Below are 19,303 nucleotides of genomic sequence, written 5' to 3'. Positions count from 1 at the left end.
CCCCTCCCCACTGGTCACCACTAGTTTCTTCTCTCCATCTGTGAGTCTGTTTCTTTTCTGTTATACTCACTAGTTTGTTGTATTTTTTAAGATTCCACATGTAAGTGATGTCTTACAGTACTTGTTTTTCTGACTCGTTTGACTCAGCATAATGCCCTCCAAGTCCATCCATGCTGTGCACCAGGAGCTAACACAACATTTTAAATCAACGGTACCTCAATTAAAAAGCAAACAACCAACCAACTCACCCATTTAAAATATGGGCAAAAGAACTGAATAGACATTTTTCCAAAAGAGGAAATGCAGATAGCCAACAGGAACATGAAAAGTTGCTCAACATCACTAATATCAGGGAAAAGCAAATCAAAATCACAATGAGATGTCATCTCACACCTGCCGAATGGCCAGTATCAAAAAGAACACAAATAACAAATGTTGGCAAGGATGTGGAGAAAAGGGAACCCCCGTACATTGTTCATGTAGCCACTATGGAAAGCAATATGGAGGTTTCTCAAAAACCTAAAAATAGAACCATCATATATGGCCCAGCAATTCCACTCCTAGTCATATATCCAAGAAAAACAAAAACATTAATTCAAAAAGATACATACACCTCGCTATTAACAGCAACATTATTTATAATTGCCAAGATATGGAAGCATCCTAAGTGCGCATAAACTGATGAATCGATAAATAATATGCATCATACATACGTAACAGAATACAACTCACCCACAAAAAAGGATATTTTCCCATTTGTGGCCCTTCATTCACTTTTTTTTTTTTTCACTTCAAAAACCAGAACTTGGTAACTGTCATAAACATTTCCATTGCATCAAAAACAACAAAATACCTAGAAATAAGCTTAACCAAGGAGGTTACCTATACTCTGAAAACTGTAAAACATTGATGAAGGGAATTGAAGATGATACAAAGAAATGGAAAGATACCCTGTGCTCTTGGACTGGAAGACTCAACATTATCAAAATGGCCACACTACAGAAGCCAATCTACAGATCCAGTGCGACCCCTGTCAAAAAACAGCAGTCTTCACAGGACTAGAACAAACAACTCCAAAACTTATATGGAACCATAAAACACTCCAAATTGCCAGAGCAATCTTTTGTAGGCCTTTCTTTTCTCTTTCTTCTTTTGGTTCTCTTTTCTTACGGTTTGATGACTACAGAAGTTCCTTTAACATTTGTTGTAAAAGCTGGTTTGGTGGTGCTGAATTCTTTTAGCTTTTGTTTATCTGTGAAGCTTTTGATTTCTCTATCAAATCTGAGAGCCTTGCTGGATAAGAGTATTCGTGGTTATAAGTTTTTCCTTTTCATCACTTTAAATATATTGTGCCACTCCTTTCTGACCTATAGAGTTTCTGCTGAAAAATCAGCTGATAACCTTATGGGAGTTCCCTTGTATGTTATCTGATACTTTTCTCTTGCTAATTGCAATATGTTCTCCTTATCCTTAATTTTTGTCAGTTTGATTATTATGTGCCTTGGTACCTGGAATTTATTTCGATGTAAGTTTCAGTTAGCCAAGAACAAGATCTTAATTATTTTCCACTGATTTGAATTATAAGCCCAGTTCCCATGATGTCATTTGATCCGTTTCTGGGTTCTCTGTTCTACCCTGTGGATCCAGGAGTGTGGCGGAACCTGGGGGTTACTGTCTAGGCTCTCTCCATCACTTATTAGCTCTGTGACCTTGGGCAAGTTACTGTTCTAGCCAACCCTTGGTTTTTGTACATTTTGTACATTTGTACATGGGCAATTAAAATGCTTAACATAGTGCCTGACACACAGTGAGGTGCCTGGTAGATATTATGTATTAATGTTAGTGGGGCTGATGTTTCTTCATTTGTCTTTTTTTTGTGGGGGATAATTTTTTAAGTTATTGTATATATTTTTTCCAGATAAATTTAGGTGTCATTGTATCATGTTGAAAGATTATTTTGTTTAGCATTCAGTTAAGAGTTTAATTTAAGGAGACTGCCATCTCTGTGAGTCTGAGCCTTTTTATTCAAAAGAAAGATATGCCTATTTAGTGAAGTCTTATGTCTCTATCCAGAAATATTTTTAAAGCTTTTTTTAATGAAGGTCTTGCAAATATCTTCCTTTTATTAACATTAGTTTTTGTTTGTTTATTTACACTGTGGATAGGAGCCTTTCTTCCAATAGATATATGTCTAAATGTTAATGTTTTTATATAGGCATTTAAAGAATTTCCCTTTAAAAAAATAATTTTTCACTTGCTTCACTTGGATGTCCCAGATACACTAATCATCATTTACAGGGAATGATAATCTTCCTTCTCATTTCCGGTATTCATACCTCAGATTTCTTTCTTTTACCTCATTATAATGGCTAAGGTTACCAGGAGAGTATTCAATGGTGGTACCAGAGCATATCCTCAGCATGTGTTTGGTTCCAAATTTAGATTTAGGAAGTCCCTTTATGGAGAACTGAAAAACTCATTTAGTGCAACTCTCTCACGTTATCATTGAGGATACAAGCCCACAAATGACCCGTCTATCCCAGGTCACACACACAAGGACCCAGTGTCAGAGCCTGGAGTAGGCTCTGGGTTTCCTGACCCACTGAACAGTGCTCTCTCACTATAAGACCCTCACACAGGTACCAGAGCAGCTCATCTTGGGGTCTCCGCTAGATCTGTGCCTGGCGACAGTGTCCAGCTGGACTGCAGAAATCACCTAAATTCTGAATCATTTTTTTCTGTGTTTCAAATAACATCTGCTGTATTAAAGCAACAAATGCCCAGAATAAAGGAAATGCTGGCAGTAATGTGTCTCACCAGACGCTTGATCAAGAAGATTTCAGTATGAGATGCAGATTTCAAGTGGCTCAGAAAATCTTAGTCTATTGGCAAGCTTAGACAAAGTTATATATTCTAATTTGCCTGTGTTTTGTAAATTTGGTGCGCTCAGTCCATCCTGAGAGCGGGACTGGGTGTATTTCTGCCTCAATCAGTATGAAAAAACTCTTGGAAATGCGTGCTCATTGAGCACCTACTGTGTGTCAGGCACTCCTCCAGGGATGTGTTTACAAAAATAAGAACTTGATAAGCTAGATGCCCCTATTTGAAAGCTGATTTTCTGTTTTTCCTCATGTTTTAATTTTATGAAGTCTATGAAGTTGCTTTTGAACTCCGGCTTGGGCCACCTTCTGAAAATGTTTTGGAAAACTTGAGCATCGTCATTTTTTATGTAGTACCAGGGAGATAAGAACAAAGAAACGCCGGATTGGTTAGAAAGGCTGACTCTTTAAGGATGGTGCCACTTTCTTCTTTAGAAAAATTTTTTGCTCCTACCCTGCTTTGAACCTCATGGGTTTGCTGGGTACATTTCAGCCTATATTCTCTTGAAGTTTCGGAGGCCAGGTGCCAGGCTGCTAACCCTCCCTTCACACTAAGCCAGCAGAGCTCCTCTCTTCTGGCTTCAGTTTCTGTTTGGAACACACTGTCCTACTTTAGTGTGATGTCAAAGCAAGTGGATCAGAGTGACACAAAAGCACTCTGCAAAGTAATGCGGTTGACTGTCCTTTGAGAGGAATCAGGTTGACATTAATACTAATATAAGGATAATTCGGGGGGGGGATTTTTTTTGAATGGTAAGAAGTAGTGCAGAATAAAGGGCTGACCTGACACTAGCTGAAGGTAAAAACAAATGCCAGTGTGGTGGAAACGAGAGCATCCACTACCGACGGTGGTAACAAGTCAAGTCTCCCGCGGTGAGGCTGGTGGTGGAGAAACCTGGCCACCTCTTGCGGGGGGAGGTGTGGTCCCAGTGAGTCATTATGTCATGATGAAGCCTATTCTAGGCTGCTTGGCGTCTTGGGGCTTCAAGCCAAAAGCCTCGTGTCTTATTTTGGGAGAGTATTGACACTGGAAGCTCTTGACCACTGACGGAGAGCGACTGGTCCTTTGAAGACCTCTAAGCAAGGAGAACTCCAGGTGTCCCCGAAGGGCTAGTCTCCCTCCCTCTTGTGTTTGTGTCAGCACTTTGCCCCTTCACCTGGTGCTCATCTTGTTAAAAAATACCACCTCCCTTAGCACACGGAAAACCCAGAAACTCCACTGTGGGCGCTAGCAGGACGCCTCTTTGGGGGTTTTACCGATTCCACTGCCACCAAGATAGGCTGAAGGGCAGCTGAGAAGGCTCGTGCTATGAGGGACTGACGTGGAAGTCTAGACAACAGAGTATCATGGCTCTAGGCTGCTGTGCTTAAGATTACCTCGCCAGAACTGGATCTGGGAGGTCTGGGGTAGAATTTGGTCTGTGGTTCTGACCTTGGTGGTCCTGGGACCCCACTTTGAGCAGCTCAGCTCTGGACAGATAACCGCTTTAGGAGGCACAGTTTGCCCTCAGAGCTTGCATGCCCCCACCGTCTAATGCCAGAAAGAAGCAGCACGCTTACCTGGGTTTCTCCTTTTCAGCTCTGAGCTGGCTGGAACTGAGGGCCCCCAGAATCGATGTCCACTTCCCCACAGAACCCTGGGCGATGGCCCAAGGGCCTGAAGCCTCTACCCATGGTGCGCCCCTCAGGTTCTGCTCTGACGGCGGCACCCTCCCGCACGGGGTCTCACCGTGTCGGAATCAACAGTGAGCCCCTCCCGGGACTCCTTGCACATCTCAGTTCACAACTCCTTGTTGGAGGTCTCTTCCCTCTACTAGACAGGGAGCCTAGAATTTAAGAAATTCTGACAGTCCATGGACCAAATTCTAAAACTGCCTTCTGCTGGCAATCCGGTTTGCAGAGTCAGACCTTGCCCCAGGCGTGTTTCCCGCCACGAGCTAGCTTAAGTATCACCAGGCCACCTGGAAGTCAGCGCAGCTGTTTCGGAGTAGGATGGGCCAATAATGCTTTTAAAAGACTGAACTGTTTTTAAGTTGGTTACGCTTTATGTTAACACTCTGTGTTCTTAGAGCCCTTAAGTCACCATAAATATTCTTAACTTCCAGGTAGACCATTGCAATATGAACCATAATATGAATTTCCATGTTATTTGAGGTTGCATTTTGGGCTGCTTGCCACCAAATGCCAAAAATGCTTCAGAGACTGCTGTCCATCTCCCCTCCTGGACATTAGCAAGTGTGCCCCCAACTGCTCCAAGAGCCCCCTTAGGGCTCTGCGGCCCCTGGAGAACTGCGTGAAATCTCCTGCAGCAAATTACACTCTGGAGACCTGCCGGAATGAGAGTCTTCCAAACTCCAAGCTGGAGCCAAGTAAACCTGAACAACATTACCATGACAGCACAGTTACCGTTAATCAGCACAGAAGGCCTCCTGTGCTCGTTAAGCCCCCGTTTGTTTGTTTGTGTTCTAGCCTGTACATTCACCTGCCTGTTGGCCTCAACTCTCAGCACAATGGAGTCACCAATGTAGGGAACTTTGAAACAAAAATGATGCCCCAGCCTTTCTCCCAACCAACTAAATCTGACCCCTGCAAGGGCGGGGTGGGCCCTTGCATAGGTAGCTTTTAAAGCTCCCAGGTGATTCCAATGTGCAGCCAGGCCTGAGAAACACTGCCCCAGCACGGGGCTTTGCTCCCTGTGAAATGTGTCCTCTCTGCTTGCACTGCCAGCACTCTTAAGGCCAGTCTTGGACATTTATACCCCAGGGCAAATAATTTCAAAACGGGAGAATTGATAGGAGAGACAGAAGAAGAGAGGACACAGTGCGAGGGCTGAAGGCCTGAAGATGCAAACAAGCTTCCCATCCCTTCAGCCTTTCGACCGCAGAGTTGTTCTTGGGGTCAGGTGGGGGAGGGCAGGGAGGGCCCTGGTGTCCTGGGGATAAAGGCGGCCTCTGAGCTCTGAGGTTGCAGTTCGGTGACCTCTGGCCTACATCTGACCTGAAGACAGATTTTGTTTGGCCTGCAGTACGGCTACACATGGCAATTTTTTAAAATGTGAATGCCAGTCTCTAAGGTCAGGTTTTGCATGAAAGCATCCTCTCAGAGTCGGTGCTGTTTGACAGAAGGCTGGGTGCCAGATCTCACAATGCACTTTGGGGTGTGATGTTAGCGATCCTCCTTTAGCCAGGCTGCTCCGTTCATATGGGTAATGACTCAGATGAAAGATGATTTTAAAATGTTTCCCTCTCATTTTGGTTTCACCATTTGAGAAAAAATATTCCCATAAAAAGTGACTTCATATCAATTCCTTCTGTGCCCTCACTAAGCCCTCCTCAGGCTGGGCTAGAGTGACAGCCTGGCTTGGGAGAGAGCAGTCCTGGGATTAGTCTGGACTTTGGTGTGGAACCTAGGGCGAGCTCTTAAATTCTCCGGTTCTGATCACCTCCTCTAAGGGGGAACTGGACCACGTAACTTCTAAGGTTCTACTGGCTTCCTGAGATTCCAATGGCAGGAGAATAGAATGGAGACAACTTAATGTAAGAGTAGCCTGTGTGTAAAGGTGAAGAAACTTGCGGTCAGGGCCTGAAAGTCAGTACTGAAGTGTTAGCCTAGGGAAGTCTGGGGGGGCTTGGGAACAGACACTAGTGGGTAGAAGCTACAGTGACATGTGGGTTTCAAACATCCAAACTGACCAAAGATGGAAGGGGTCGCCTGGGTGGGAGATGTCCATCCAGGCCAGGCAGCCACTGGGAGGGGATGCTGCAGGGGGCAGAGGGGGGACAAGTCCCTTCCCAACATTTAGAGACAACGGCAAGGAAGCAGGGAGCCCCTCATCCACCTCCTGCCTTCAGAGTGCGGCTCGCTAGGACACGCTCTGCCCACAAAAGGGATGTCAGCCTCTTGGTTGTTTTTAAACATTGTGTTTTTTTTTAATTTCTTAAAAATATTTACGACAGTAAAGGTCGTACTATGTGACAGGGGACAGATGCCTTTGACGTATCCCCCTTTCATTTCTACCTCAAAACAAGGTTAAGGCATAAATTACTCGGCTGGGCACCAGGCGTGCCTCTTGTCCTGGGGTGCTGTCATTGGTGGTACCACTTGTCCCATGGGCTGGCAGATCAGACATCTGTTACTGAGGTTGCTCCAGGGGTGCCTGCACTGGCTTTATCTGGTGCGTCCCAGAGAGGACCCCTCTGCGCCGGTCCAGCCCTTCTCCTGGGCCTGGGCGATGGGTGGGCAGAAGGGAGGAGCGGGAGACTCGTGTGTGTGTGTGTGTGTGTGTGTGTGTGTGTGTGTGTGTGTGTGTGTGTGTGTGTGTGTGTGTGTGTGTGTGTCTAGGGAGGGGTTGGTGCAGGGAGGGGAGGGGGAGTCTCCCCACCCCTCACTGCCGCCAGGCATGCAGCCACACCAGCGCATTGGGACAGGCCGCCTGGGAAGAAGTGGGAACGCAGAGCCCTGGGGACTGCGTCATCCACACGCTTCCCACCAGGCACCCAGGAACTAAAGCTGCAGGAGGGGCGGACCTGCGGCGGGCACGTGGGTGGCAATCAGTGTGAACACATGGTTGGGGGTGGGGGGGAGAGCCCACCCCCCTCATCTTGGTGGGCACCGGGATCCTAGGTCCCTGCGGCCGGTCTGTCACAGTCTCTGAGCATGCTGGGCCAGTGGTTGTCAACACCAAGCCCTTCATTCAGGGGGCATTCTGGGGACCTGTCTCTGGTCTGGGGTGACTTGGGAACCATTGGCAGCATGGGGGTGGGAGGACAGCGCAGAATTGAGATCTGCTGTCCCACTGGGTCCTGCTGGAGCTAGAGGTCTGGAGAGTGCAGAGAGGGTTTGCATTTGGAGTCGGCCTCTCCACATGTCTTCTGAGGGTGGGGTGGTGGTGAGTTCCTAGCACCTTAGTAGTGGGGACAGCAAACGCCCCCACAGAGCCTGGGGGTGGCTTTGGGGTGTGCCTTGGGAGGGTCCCTTTAAATCCTAAGGGATCTGTGTTGGAGGAGCAGTGGCCTCCCAGTAGGACAGTCCCTCTTGAAACTGGCTTGAGTTCCTTTCAGAGGGAGCAGACTTGGTCTCTCAGGAGATGAGGTCAAGTGCAAAGTGAGCTGGCGTTCTCTCCACCCCGGCTCGGTGGGCCACGGGCCTGGGCCTGCACCCTGCCTGGGCTGGCGTCCTGGCCCCCATCAACTCACAGCCTCCTCCAGAGCCTCACTCCAGCACTGTGGAGGTGGGGTTCAGGCTGGCCTCCCTTCTGCGCTTGGCACTTCTAAAGAAGCCGAGCTGTGAGGAGGCAAAGGGAGAAGTCTCAGGGGTGGGCAGGGTGGACAAGGTCTGTCTCCCACCTGGATCTCCCTCCACTAACACTCCTAAGGCTTCTTTCCTCAGAAGGCTTGCCTGAACACCCCAGCTCATGCCGAGTCCTGCCCTACCAACCACCAGGCTGCACAAGGGGCCTCTGAACTGGTGACGGGGAGGCTGGAACTGAGTGGGTGGAGCCCGTGTCCAGCAGTCATGGTGTCTGACACTGCCTCAGTCAACACCCCTCTCTGGCCCTCCCTCACCTCATCTACAATAGGGCGTTGAGACCAGGGTTTCTTAACCAGAGGTGCAGAGACAGAGAAGGGCTTTGGGGGGCTTGTTAACAGCCTGATGTGGCTGGAGAAATTCTGTGTTTGTGTGTGCTTGCTTTTCTCTTACCAGAGGAACCCTAGGTTTCATCAGGTTCTCAAAGGGACCCACAAAAGGGTTGGAGCCATACACAGGCTGAGTGCCCTCTGCTGGCCCTAGCCACCTGCCTGCTGTGGAGGAGCCACTGGAGCTGGCAAGTTCTGGGGAGGAGGCTGGGTGGATACCAGCTCCCATGTGGAGAACAGTGGGGGACGGGCCACAGAGCTCAGAGGCTGGAGCCCAGGCCTGGAAAGCCAGGAGGCTGCCCCTCACCATGCCGCCCCGGGGCCCTCACCTTCCATAACGCCAGGACCAGCAGGGCCAGCAGCAGGAGGCCCCCGAGGGTGCTGCCCACGACAATCCAGATGGGCACTTGATAGTCCTCTTGCTTGGAGATCTCAAATGTGACCTGCAGGGGAGGGTGGGGCCCGGTCAACATGACTACTGTTCTGGGGTCCCAGGGCCGGGGGCAGCCTGGGCAGGGCGGGAGGGCAGCAGGCAGTTGGCACCTGGTGGGAGAGTTGCATCCCCTTCCTCAGGGAGAGGCTGGAGGGATGGGTGGCACCCAGCCTGCAGAGAGGCCTCAGAGCGCCCAGCCCAGCCCAGCGGACACTGAGGTAGGTGACCTGGATCCTTCCTTCTCTTGCAGACACTTCCTGCCTTTGGCCTTGGGCCACTCCCCCGTCCCTGTTTCTCCTCCTACCACATGGGCTGCTCTTTCTTGTTTTCTTCACTGCTTCCTCACCATCTTCCAAACCTCTAAACGTTGGTGTGCCCCATGCTTCCGTCCTGGGCCCTTTTCTTTACCTACAATCACTTGCTGGTGAACTTGGGGCTGACTTATGGAGCAGGGACAGTGGGCACAGCACCCAGCCTTTAGGGGTCCACAAAAATGTTCTAATTCCTTTTAAAGTTAGAATCAAAAGGTGAATGTAGTCTGGCCTGGCTTAAATTTGTCTTTATACAGACTAAGTTATGAAATAATAATTAAAAACATCTTTTCGTTTTGTTTTGCTTTTGTTTATGGAGGATGGCCCTGGCAGCCCCAGCGCAGGGCTGGGCAAGCTCACGCAGCTCTGGGGCTGGGACCACCTCGGGCCGGCTGGCGTGCCTGCACTTCCACCTTCTACCTGCAATTGCCACTCCATCCCAGACTCATGCCCGACTGTCCACTCGGCCTGCCTGGCATCTTTAACGGGTCCCCAAACAAACCCTTAATCTCACTCCTCATCCTCCAACGTCTTTCTCATCACAGCAAACGGCGGCCTTGTCCTTCCTTGCTCTGGCCAGGAAACTTGTGTTGGTCACTGACTCTTACCTTCACACCACATGGGCTCCAGCAAGGTCTGTGTGCTCTACCTTTGAAATGGCCAGAACGTGGCCACTCCTCCCACCTCCAAGGCTGCCTCTCTGGACTCAGCCTCCTCCCCCAACAGGAGCCGTTCGGCTGCCCCTCTGTGGCTGCCTTGATTCCTACAGCCTGCTCTTGGGACACCTGCCAGGGCAAGGGGACTTGGTCTTTGGTCTGCTCAGTCCCCCATGTCTTCCCCACTTATTCAGAGTGAACACAGAGTCCTTGTCCTGGCCGGCGAAGCCCGGCAGCCTCCACCCCGTTACTTTGCCAGCCTCAGCTCCTGCCCTGCCGCCTGTGCTCTCTGCTGCAGTCCTCCAACATGTGCAGAATATTCCTGCTTTTGGGCCTTTGCTGTTCCTTCTGCTGGCAGGCTCCCTTCCCAGCCCACCCTTGGTCACCAGGTCATACCTCTGCATTCTCCCTCATCTCTGCCTCATGTCCTTTATGGGAGGGGCTGTCTGCAGTCTCCCCATATAAAAAGCACACCCTGCTCTCCCGCTTGTGTGCCTGCATTTTGCTGGGCGGACCTTATCAACACGGACCTTATACATACTGATGTTCATTGCCTTTTCTCCCATCTAGGGGGTCAGCTCCTGGGAGAGCAGGGGCTTATCTGTCTTGCTCAGTGCTCTACCCTCAGCGCCTGAAACAGTGCCTGGAACAAGCGCCGAGTGCCTGAAGGAACACACCCCATGCAGCACGGTACCGCCCGGCTCGGCCACGGCCTCTGTCCAACTTGAGGCAAGTCTGCTCCCCTTCTGCCGTCTCTTACACACACAGCCTCAGTTTTCATATCTGAAAAAGGGGCATGGGGACGTGCCTCACGGCGCTGTGAGGGCGAGCAGAACACATGGCACGTCTGTTACCGTGCTGGGCACACAGATAGGGCTCAACGAATGGCAGGTCTCTTACATGCTCTCTCTCCGCCCCTGAAGGCCGGGACCTTGCTCTGACTTCCCACACCAGTACCTCGCACAGAGCCACGCCCACAGGGGCTTAAATTGGGGGTTTCTGGATTTCCAAAGAGAGTGAGGAGTTTGGGGGGTTGGTGGTGGGAGTGGGAGAAGGAGACATCACTTGAACCAGTAAATGATCCGGGAACGAGTGCGGAGAGTAGGGTGGTTTGTGTGCCTGCCCCACGTCTCTTCTCACCTGACCGCCTGGAAAGTTCCAGCATGTCTCTCAGGATTCAGTTCAAGAGGACCGCCCCTGACCCCAGCACCTGTGCTCAGCCCAGACTGCACCCACACCTTGTTGCCCTCGCCCACTTGTCTGCTTAATGGATCTCTGTATCCCCTGGGGAGCCGGAACTATGGCAGGAACAACCAGCAATGCTGAAGGGTAAACAAATTAAACTGCTCCTCCGAAGCGCTCCCTGAGTGCTGCTTCTGGGCTTCTGCCTGCGACCTCTCTGCCTGGCACACCCCAGCCCTGCTTGTGACCTATATTTGTGTTTTATAAAGGTCTTCCTGACCAGGCTCATTTTGCTCTCCAGAGTCTGCTGGGGTGGAGCTGGGGGTTAACTGAGCATCTCGTATGGGACGTCCACCTGGAGCCCGGGCTGCGGTTTGGGGATGTGGCCAGTGGAGGGCAGCAGCGCCACACACCCGAGATGCCCGTCTCCTTCCAGGGAACCAGGCTTCCTTCATGAGGCAATTTCTCATCCTCCCAGAGAGCACTGCACAGAGCCTCACCCCTTTCCTGGACCCTGATTCAAGCCAGTCTGATCTGCGACAATCCAGTTTTACCCACTTGGAAGAGGGCCCCAACAGAGAGATGTCTAGTGTCCCCCAACCTTCACAAACCCAGTTCATTCTAGACGTCATTCATTAGGTTTGTGGTGCGGGTGGGTGGGGAGGGGAGGGTTGGGTGGTCATTCTAGGCTGCCACTGCCCAGGCAGCGTCGCCGCCGCGAGGCAGGCAGGCCTGCCTGGGCTGCATTTCCACCTCCTCGAGTGTCCCTCCTGCTTCTGCCTCCCTGGGGCCGCTGTGGAGCCGAGCCTGGCACCCCCGAGGCACAGGGTGAGTGCCTCTTTCTGGCCCTCTCCCACTTTTGCCCCAGCAGCCTGTTTATCTACATCTCCCTCTCTTCCGATGCTGCGCTGACTGCTAGCAGGCCCGTCAGTCTCTCTCCTGCGGATGGTGGAGGAGGAGGCCACCCCCCCCCCCAGCCGGCCTGGCCCAGCCCGGGGTCTGAGAGGTTCCCAGGTGCTCACCTGGCGGCTGGGATCCTCCTCGCGGAAGATGAAAGGGCTGTGGAACTGCCTCTGCAAGGCTGCATGGACCGTGATTCTCATCAGCTTGTACTTGAGCTGTGTGATCAGAGGTCGGGTCAGGAGCTGCCCACCTGCCGCCTCTACCCGGGAGACCCCACACCCCGCACCTGCCTCCTTCCCTCGCTTCCTTCCAGCCTCGCCCCGGAGCTCTACTTACTGCCTTCAGGGACCTCAGCCACAGGTTCCCCAGCAGGTGGAAACTGATTTCCTGGTTGGGGGCCAGCCTCACGTTGCAGTTGATGGAGACGACGTCAGAGTTGCTGTGATTCTGAAAGAGAAGGTGAGTCTCGGGGGTGAGCGGGGGGTTGGCCAGCAGAGAGATGGCCATCTACCATTGCCCACCTTGACCAAGTGGGGTTCTGCTGCTGGGGAAGGAGGGGCAGAGGACATGGGACCAGGAAGGAGGCGTGGGGTGGGGGACACAGGGGCTGGGGCTGCCAGGGAATGGCTGGAGGACAAGGTGAGGATGGCACATCCGATGTGCCATTTGAAGTGTGTATAACTGGGCGTCTTCCAGGAACAGAACTTTGGTTCAACATTAGGGAGCCTATAAATGTCATCACCATGTGAACATATTAAAGAGAAGACGGTAAGGTTATTGCAACAGACGCAGAAAGAGCATTCTAGGAAATCTAACTTCTGTTTATGATAAAAACGCCCAGGGAACTTCCTGAATTGGAATAAGGATGTTTATAAACAAACCTATGGCAAGTACCGTATTTAATAGTGAAACATTAAAGCAGTTTCTTTAAAGTCAGGATCAAGACAAGACTGTCATCACTTCTATCTACCACTTCCCCGGAGGCCCAGCGCAGCGAGATGAGAGGAACACTGTAAAAGCACTGGGTGGTAAAACCGAAACTATGGTTACCTGCAGATGATGCCACTTAATAGAAAATCATCAGATCATTAGAGTTTATTAGGTTAAGCATATTTGGGTGGCTCTCTTGCAGCCACCTCAACCCCACCTAAGCTCAAGTCTCCAGCAAAGCGCCCGACACTCCAGAGATGCTCTGTGTGAGGCACTTGTTTGGGGAAAATAAAATGAAAACAGCTAAGACTTCTGTTTGGGTGAGGAATAGTGAAAGCATGCTCAGAAATTGGTCTGTGGGGACAGAGGCAGCCCTGGGAACAGAAACCTGGACGCTAGCAGGTCTCTTGGGGAGGGCATTGGGAGTTGAAGTTGGGCGGCTTTCCACCTCCGGGGGCAGCGTGGCCCTGGCTGACGGGGTCCCTGTTCTCCAATACAAGCCCTGTGTGGTCTGGCCCCCATGGAGCTGCTCCGTCTGGTTCCCTCCCCTGCCCTCTGCCTGTCCGTGTCCCACTGGCCCCTTTAGGCACAAGTGTGAGTCCATGGTCCCTGTCCTTTACTCAAGGTGGTTTGCTCCACTGCCGCTCACTTGACACACATCCTGGCCTCGTTGCCTGGCTTCTTCGCCCTCAATCCTGTGTCTCCCGGAGGGTGGTGAGCTCACTAAGGGCAAGAAGAATTTTTTCCTTACTCTCTTTCTTCTTGGGTTGAGGCTGGGACATAGAGGTGCCCGACAAGCTCTTATTGACAAACTGTTGGAGAGAAACAGTCCTGGAGCTCAGGCAGCCCCCCTCTCCTGGCCCCGGGGACACTCACCAGCTGCGGGGCACGACTCATGTCTTCCTCCGTTGGGGCAAGCCGATACTCAGTGCTGTTCCCCCAGATGTTACAGGACGTGTTCGCCTGCACAAGGACACACACAAGCAGCCTCACCACCAGCACTGGCAGACTCGGCGTCCCAGACATGGTGTCCCAGACATGGTCCTTTCTCCTCCTCACCCTGGAAAAGGCCCAGCTGGCCCTGGGCCTGGGAGAAGGAGCTGCAGACACGCCTAGGGGCATGTCTGACTCCTTCTGGTCCCCTCCACTCGGTCGGCTCCCTGGGGCCTGGGTACCTGGTCCGTGAGGAAGTCCCTCAGCATCAGTAGGCGGTTGCCGCCCCTGGTGGCGATGGGAACCGTGACCTTCATCATCACTCCATGGATGGGGAACAAGCCCAAGTTCTGGATCTGTGGCCGGAAAAGGGGAGGTGTCAGTACACGCAGCAGAAGCTGGAGGGTAGAGGATGAGGTCCATGGGGGCGAACCCCACGCCTGACCCTGGCCAGGCTTGGGAAGCAGGCCCCTTCAAGCCCCCTGGTGTTTTCATGGTCAATGCTTTAAAGCTCTTCCCTCTCTTGGCGATGGGCCACTGGGGGCCATGAGGCTGAAACAAGGGTTCCTTCCCTTTTTAACCTCTCTGGGCTGTGGTGCTGGTGGCCACCCTGTACAGAGGTTGGGGTGGAGACAGTGACAGCAATCAATTTATTATAAGAGATAATCACTAACTGATGAAAGATGGAAACAGTGAGTGAGTTCACATTCAAGCCGTTAGAGCCGCGGTGATTACGACTGGGGCTTTGGAGTCAGAAGGTCTGAGCACGTAACCCGGGGCTGCGGCCACAGATGTGCCGCGTGGCTTTGGGCAGGTGATTAACCCTCTCCTAGGTGAGCCATCGAGGCATTTGCATGTTTCCGCTGTGCCTGCTCCCAGCTCTCACCCAACAGCTCAGGTCTGGGGAGGCTGCAGGGCCCATTGTGGCAGAGACTCTAAACTGCCTCCAATTCTCTTTCTCCCTCCTTCCTTGGTGACAGAAACAAAGAAAAAAAGGCACATTTCCTAGCCTCCTTTGCTGATAAATCACACCGTTCTGGACAATGAGAGGTAACTGGAAGGATGAGGAATTGTCAGGGAGGTTCCTTAGCAAGGAGACGCCTGGCCTGCTCTTTTGCCCTTCCTTTTTCCTAGAATGAGGATGTGATGGCTGGAGCTGCAGCCACCTTGGATGATGAGGTAAACTTGAGAGGCTGATAATCACAGGTTGAGGGTGGTGGAACAGACAGAAGGAGACTCGATCCTGAGTGACTTTGTAAAGCTGCCAACTCTGGACTTCTTTTATGGGAAAGAATAAACCCCAGGGCATTAAAGACCACTGTTTTTAAAAAAAAAAAAATGTTTTAAAAATTACATGTAGCTACGCCTAATCTTCACTGACACATCCTCCCAGTCCAGCCCTGTTTTTTCTGGATGAGGACTGAGAAGCCCAGAGAGGGGAAGGGACCTGCCTAAACTCACACAGCGAGTGGCTGGCAGGGTGGGGCAGAACTCCAGACACTAGCAATGATTCCAGATTCCTCCCCTCCCCAGTGGGGGATCCTCCCCTCCAGCCTCACCTTGAAGACACAGCTGAAGGGAGGCCCGAGGCCATGGTATCTTTCCAGCGAGCTGTTGGGCTTGACCTCATAGTGGCTCAGGCTGCTGCTCCTGCGGGGACAGAGGACAGGGCCGCCGTGAGCTCAGTCAGTGTTGGCTACATGGGTAAACGAACGAAAGAGGTTGTGGGCCTGTGCCTGCCTACCCTTGCACCATAAAAAGATAGATTTCCTCTTGTGTCCACTGGGAGAGCTGTGTTGGGAAGGACTCCGAGGCTCAGCGGGGATAAACTCGGAGATCGGTTAGCAAGGTCTGCCTCGTGTGTGGGCGAGGCCGGGGCCAGAAGAGCCAGTCATTGGCCACCCCTGCCCTCGCCTCCAGCACAGGGACAGGGTCTCTTTTGATCATGAGCCCGCCCACTGTGCCCTGTCCCAGACTCTAGCAGCTAGCAGTGGCCGTGGGGTCCTGAACTTTCTGTCGGTCTGTCTGCTGTCACCTCCTGACTTCCCCATCTGCCTGGGAACTCTCAGGGGGCAAACTGGGGACCAGATGCAGACCAAGGGGGCGGGTGGTGGGAGCAGTCTGCTCTTTGGGGAGGAGCAGGCCTTACCACTGTTTTAAAATTCCCTGCAGACCATGTGCCCACACATAGGCTGCACCTGGGGTGATACTGCCTGCTGCCCCAGCCCTCCCACCTCAGCCTGCGGGGAGCTACCCGGGGGCCAGGTCTGTGTCTCCTCCCTCCTCTGTGCAGACACCGCCTCCCCTCCACGGATGAGGGGGCTGCGCTCTCAGGGACATGCTTGGGGCCCTTGACCCACCTGGTGAAGAGGACGTCAGCCTCGTACTTGAGGTGGAAGCGCAGGAGGGCCGTGTTGTCTCCCTTGGTGCTGTCCTCCTCGTCACTGTCACTGCAGGGAGAGCCAGCAGTGCCCAGTCAGGCAGGGGCAGCCCTCCTCCACACAGCGCCTCCGACGGGCTCAGAGCAGCCAGAGGGACCCAGGTCAGGCTGAGAAGGAGCATCCCAGCTCTCCTGGGACCGATGCACCAGCACAGCCAGCCAGGAGGGCATGGACACATCCCCCAGGAGGGGAGGCCCGGGGGGCAGGGGGGCATGGGGGCATGGGAGCTGGACACCTCCGCTTTTCCTGCCGTCTTGGTGGGCGCAGTACATCTGGGCCGGCCCGGGGGCAGAGAAAGGCTTTGGCTGGGATTTGGAAGGATCGCGCCAGCGTGGCCACGACTGCCTCTGTGCTCTCCTCGCTGGGGGAGATGACGCCTGTGGGGAGAGGCTCTGCCCAAGGAAGGGAAGGAGCCTGCGGGATTCACAATGGAGCATTTTTCTATTTACCCTTGAACTGTCCCTCCTGAGCTGTCTTGGGGTAGGGCAGCTGAGGGTGCCCAGCTGCCTTGAGAAGGCCGGAGAGTGAAATTCAGAGACATTAGAGGGAGTTCTGCCAAAAATGCATCCCTTCTGAGCACCATGAACTACTGGGGAAAATAATTTTAGACATAAAAAGATACGATTTCTGCTCGTTCCATACACTAAGTCTGATTTCCTTTGGAAGCCTTACCCCAGATAGGTGTTTAGTTAGAAAGGGGACACCGGACACACACAGATGCCCAGTGTCCCCTCCCGTACCCGCCTCACTCACAAGCACCCATCAACACCCACACTGCCCAGGCCGTTGCACCCAAGGTCATTCATTTCTCAGTGAGAATAGACTGTTTTCTAAGAGGGAGGCTTTAAGATATCAAAACAGCTTAAAAACTTCGCTTCCTGTGAAGTGAGAATTCCGCCGAAGTGCACAGCATGGCTAGCTACAGCCGGACACAGGCACGAGCTGGCACGATGATTCCTGGGGCTCCCGTGACCGCTGACTTGTTTGTGCGCGAGTGTGTGTGTGTTGGAATCTTGGTGCTCAGTTTGCCTACAGTATTTATTTCTCAGTTTGGGCTTACAAAGGCCCAGAGCAGCCAGAATCCCTCCTCGCCTCTGTGTGTTTATCACTGATTTGGATGATTCAAGCCGCCTCAGGGAGGCCTGGGAGACAGACAGACAGACCTACACAGAGTAAGGGAAGGACTTTTAAAATGGGACGTTTCCAAGGGCAGAGAAGTGACCAGGACAGAAAGAGCACTGGATAAGGAAGAGGAAAATTAGTGTTTAGCTCCCAGGGGTACGATTTACATGCTGTGTGTTGTTGGGAAATACACTCAACCTCTCTGAGCTCTCCTTTTCTTACCGGTAACTTGGGAGGTGGGGTGGGGAATAACCCTTGCTATACCCATCTTAAAGGGTTGCTATAAGGACTGACTGAGAAATTGCCTGCACAGTGCTTTGTAACTGTGGGACTTTTGAATAACTGCTACATAAGCTGCTATATAAAGGAGAGGGTATGATTACTTATATCCAAGCTGCCCAAGAATAAGAATAATAGCAGCACGGTGGGCAGCAGGTCAGCCAGGACTGGGGGACTGACCCAACCACTGGGTTGGGGCAGGGAGGAGCAGTTTCCAGGGGTAGAACAGGGCACAGGAGGGAGCGGGGAGGGAAGAGGAGTGGGCAAGGCCCTGACCTGCCCGCTGTGAGCTGGATCTCCAGGTAGTGCAGGAAGACGGACTTGCTGAACTCGAAATCTAGACGGAAAGCCACCTGCAAGGAAGAAACTGATGTAGCCTAGGTGGCTGGGACCCGCCCTGGCCCACGCCTTCCAGCCCTGCCCCTTGGCTGGGCCCCGCTGGCAGGGAATGGGCTGGGGGAAGGGAGGACCTGGCGCTGGAGAATGCGCTGAGCCTGGGGGCTGTGGAGGGGACGCAGCCAAGGTCAACAGCTCCCAGTGGAACTCCTTGGCTGTGGGGCCAGCCCTCTGCCACCTCCTTTTTTGTTTTTAACTACAGGCGACTAAAAGGCAGGAAGTCCGACCTCAGACTCTTTCTGCAGAGATTTCTGGGTGGGGGACTTGGGGGCAGGAAGGGGAGATGGCCGTCACCACACACTGCAGGATGTGGGGGCCGGAGGCAAGTGGTGAGACCCCCTCATCCACCCCCGTTCTTGCGCGTGGCGGGGGTGAGGCCCGCAGAAGGGCGACGTCTGTCCCGGCCACCCACCTGTCTCCCTGTCCAGCGGCCCTCCCACCACCCTGATGGCCCAGGTCCTGTGTTCCCCTTGGCCTTCACCCCAGAGTAGGGCCTGGGCCCCAGACTGCGCCCTGTGACATCTGACCCTCTTTGCTGCCTTCTGGTGACTTGCCAGTGATCCTGGAGCTTTGCAGAGACCCCGTGTGTCCCTCCCCAGGTCTGACCTTCACAGGGTTTCTCAAGGAGTCCTCAAGGCCCCATTCTCCCTGAGCAGGGTAGTGGGGGGAAGCTTGGTCTGTGTGCTGCTTCCCCTGGATCTTTAGCCAAGAGCCCCTGGGCTCGTCAGCACCTCACCCCAAAAACTACAACCTTGACCTACATCCCCCAGGAGGTTCCTTTATGAGGAGCCCTCACTCCCTCCCCCATCTCCTCCCCTCCCTCAGCCCTGCAGACCCTGCTCCTGGGAGCACACCGCTGCTCTCTAGCTGGCCCCTGCCTCAGGCTGCCCTCTGTCTGACTCCCACTTTACCAGCAGCTTGGCCTCAGTGAGGACTCCTCTTGCTCCAGAACCTGCAGTGGCTGCCTACTGCCCAGGGGTGAGGGGCAGACGCCCCCACAAGCTGGAGTCCACCTCCCTCTCCCAGTAATTGGCTTCTCCCTTCCCTACACCCTTTACACGGGCTCTTAAGTCCCTAGTAGGTGCTCAAAAGAAACATTCACACCACCACCCCCCCCGCCGTGCACAGCATGACAACAGAGGCTGGACGTTACATGTCAGGACACAGGAGAGTGGGACACTCGGCCACGAGGAGGTGGGAGA

At 52.8% G+C, this 19,303-nt stretch overlaps 1 protein-coding gene across 1 annotated transcript in view; it reads right to left on the bottom strand.

Annotated features, from left to right (window-relative positions):
* Positions 1-1,131: 1,131 nt before the first annotated feature.
* The window catches only part of ITGA11 (integrin subunit alpha 11), a 117,177-nt gene continuing 99,005 nt past the window's right edge, over positions 1,132-19,303 (bottom strand). The window contains exons 22-30 of the mRNA XM_074354180.1: positions 17,982-18,058; positions 16,224-16,313; positions 15,423-15,513; positions 14,106-14,219; positions 13,807-13,893; positions 12,337-12,447; positions 12,120-12,215; positions 8,845-8,958; positions 1,132-8,162 (exon numbers count right to left, since the gene is read on the bottom strand). Of these exons, the coding sequence (XP_074210281.1) occupies positions 8,091-8,162; positions 8,845-8,958; positions 12,120-12,215; positions 12,337-12,447; positions 13,807-13,893; positions 14,106-14,219; positions 15,423-15,513; positions 16,224-16,313; positions 17,982-18,058 (852 nt within the window). The 3' untranslated portion in view covers positions 1,132-8,090. The remainder of the gene's footprint in view (positions 8,163-8,844; positions 8,959-12,119; positions 12,216-12,336; positions 12,448-13,806; positions 13,894-14,105; positions 14,220-15,422; positions 15,514-16,223; positions 16,314-17,981; positions 18,059-19,303) is intronic.

Source organism: Camelus bactrianus, chromosome 27, assembly GCF_048773025.1.
Source record: "Camelus bactrianus isolate YW-2024 breed Bactrian camel chromosome 27, ASM4877302v1, whole genome shotgun sequence".
Lineage (NCBI taxonomy): Eukaryota > Metazoa > Chordata > Mammalia > Artiodactyla > Camelidae > Camelus > Camelus bactrianus.
This window is presented reverse-complemented; position numbering and strand designations above follow the sequence as displayed.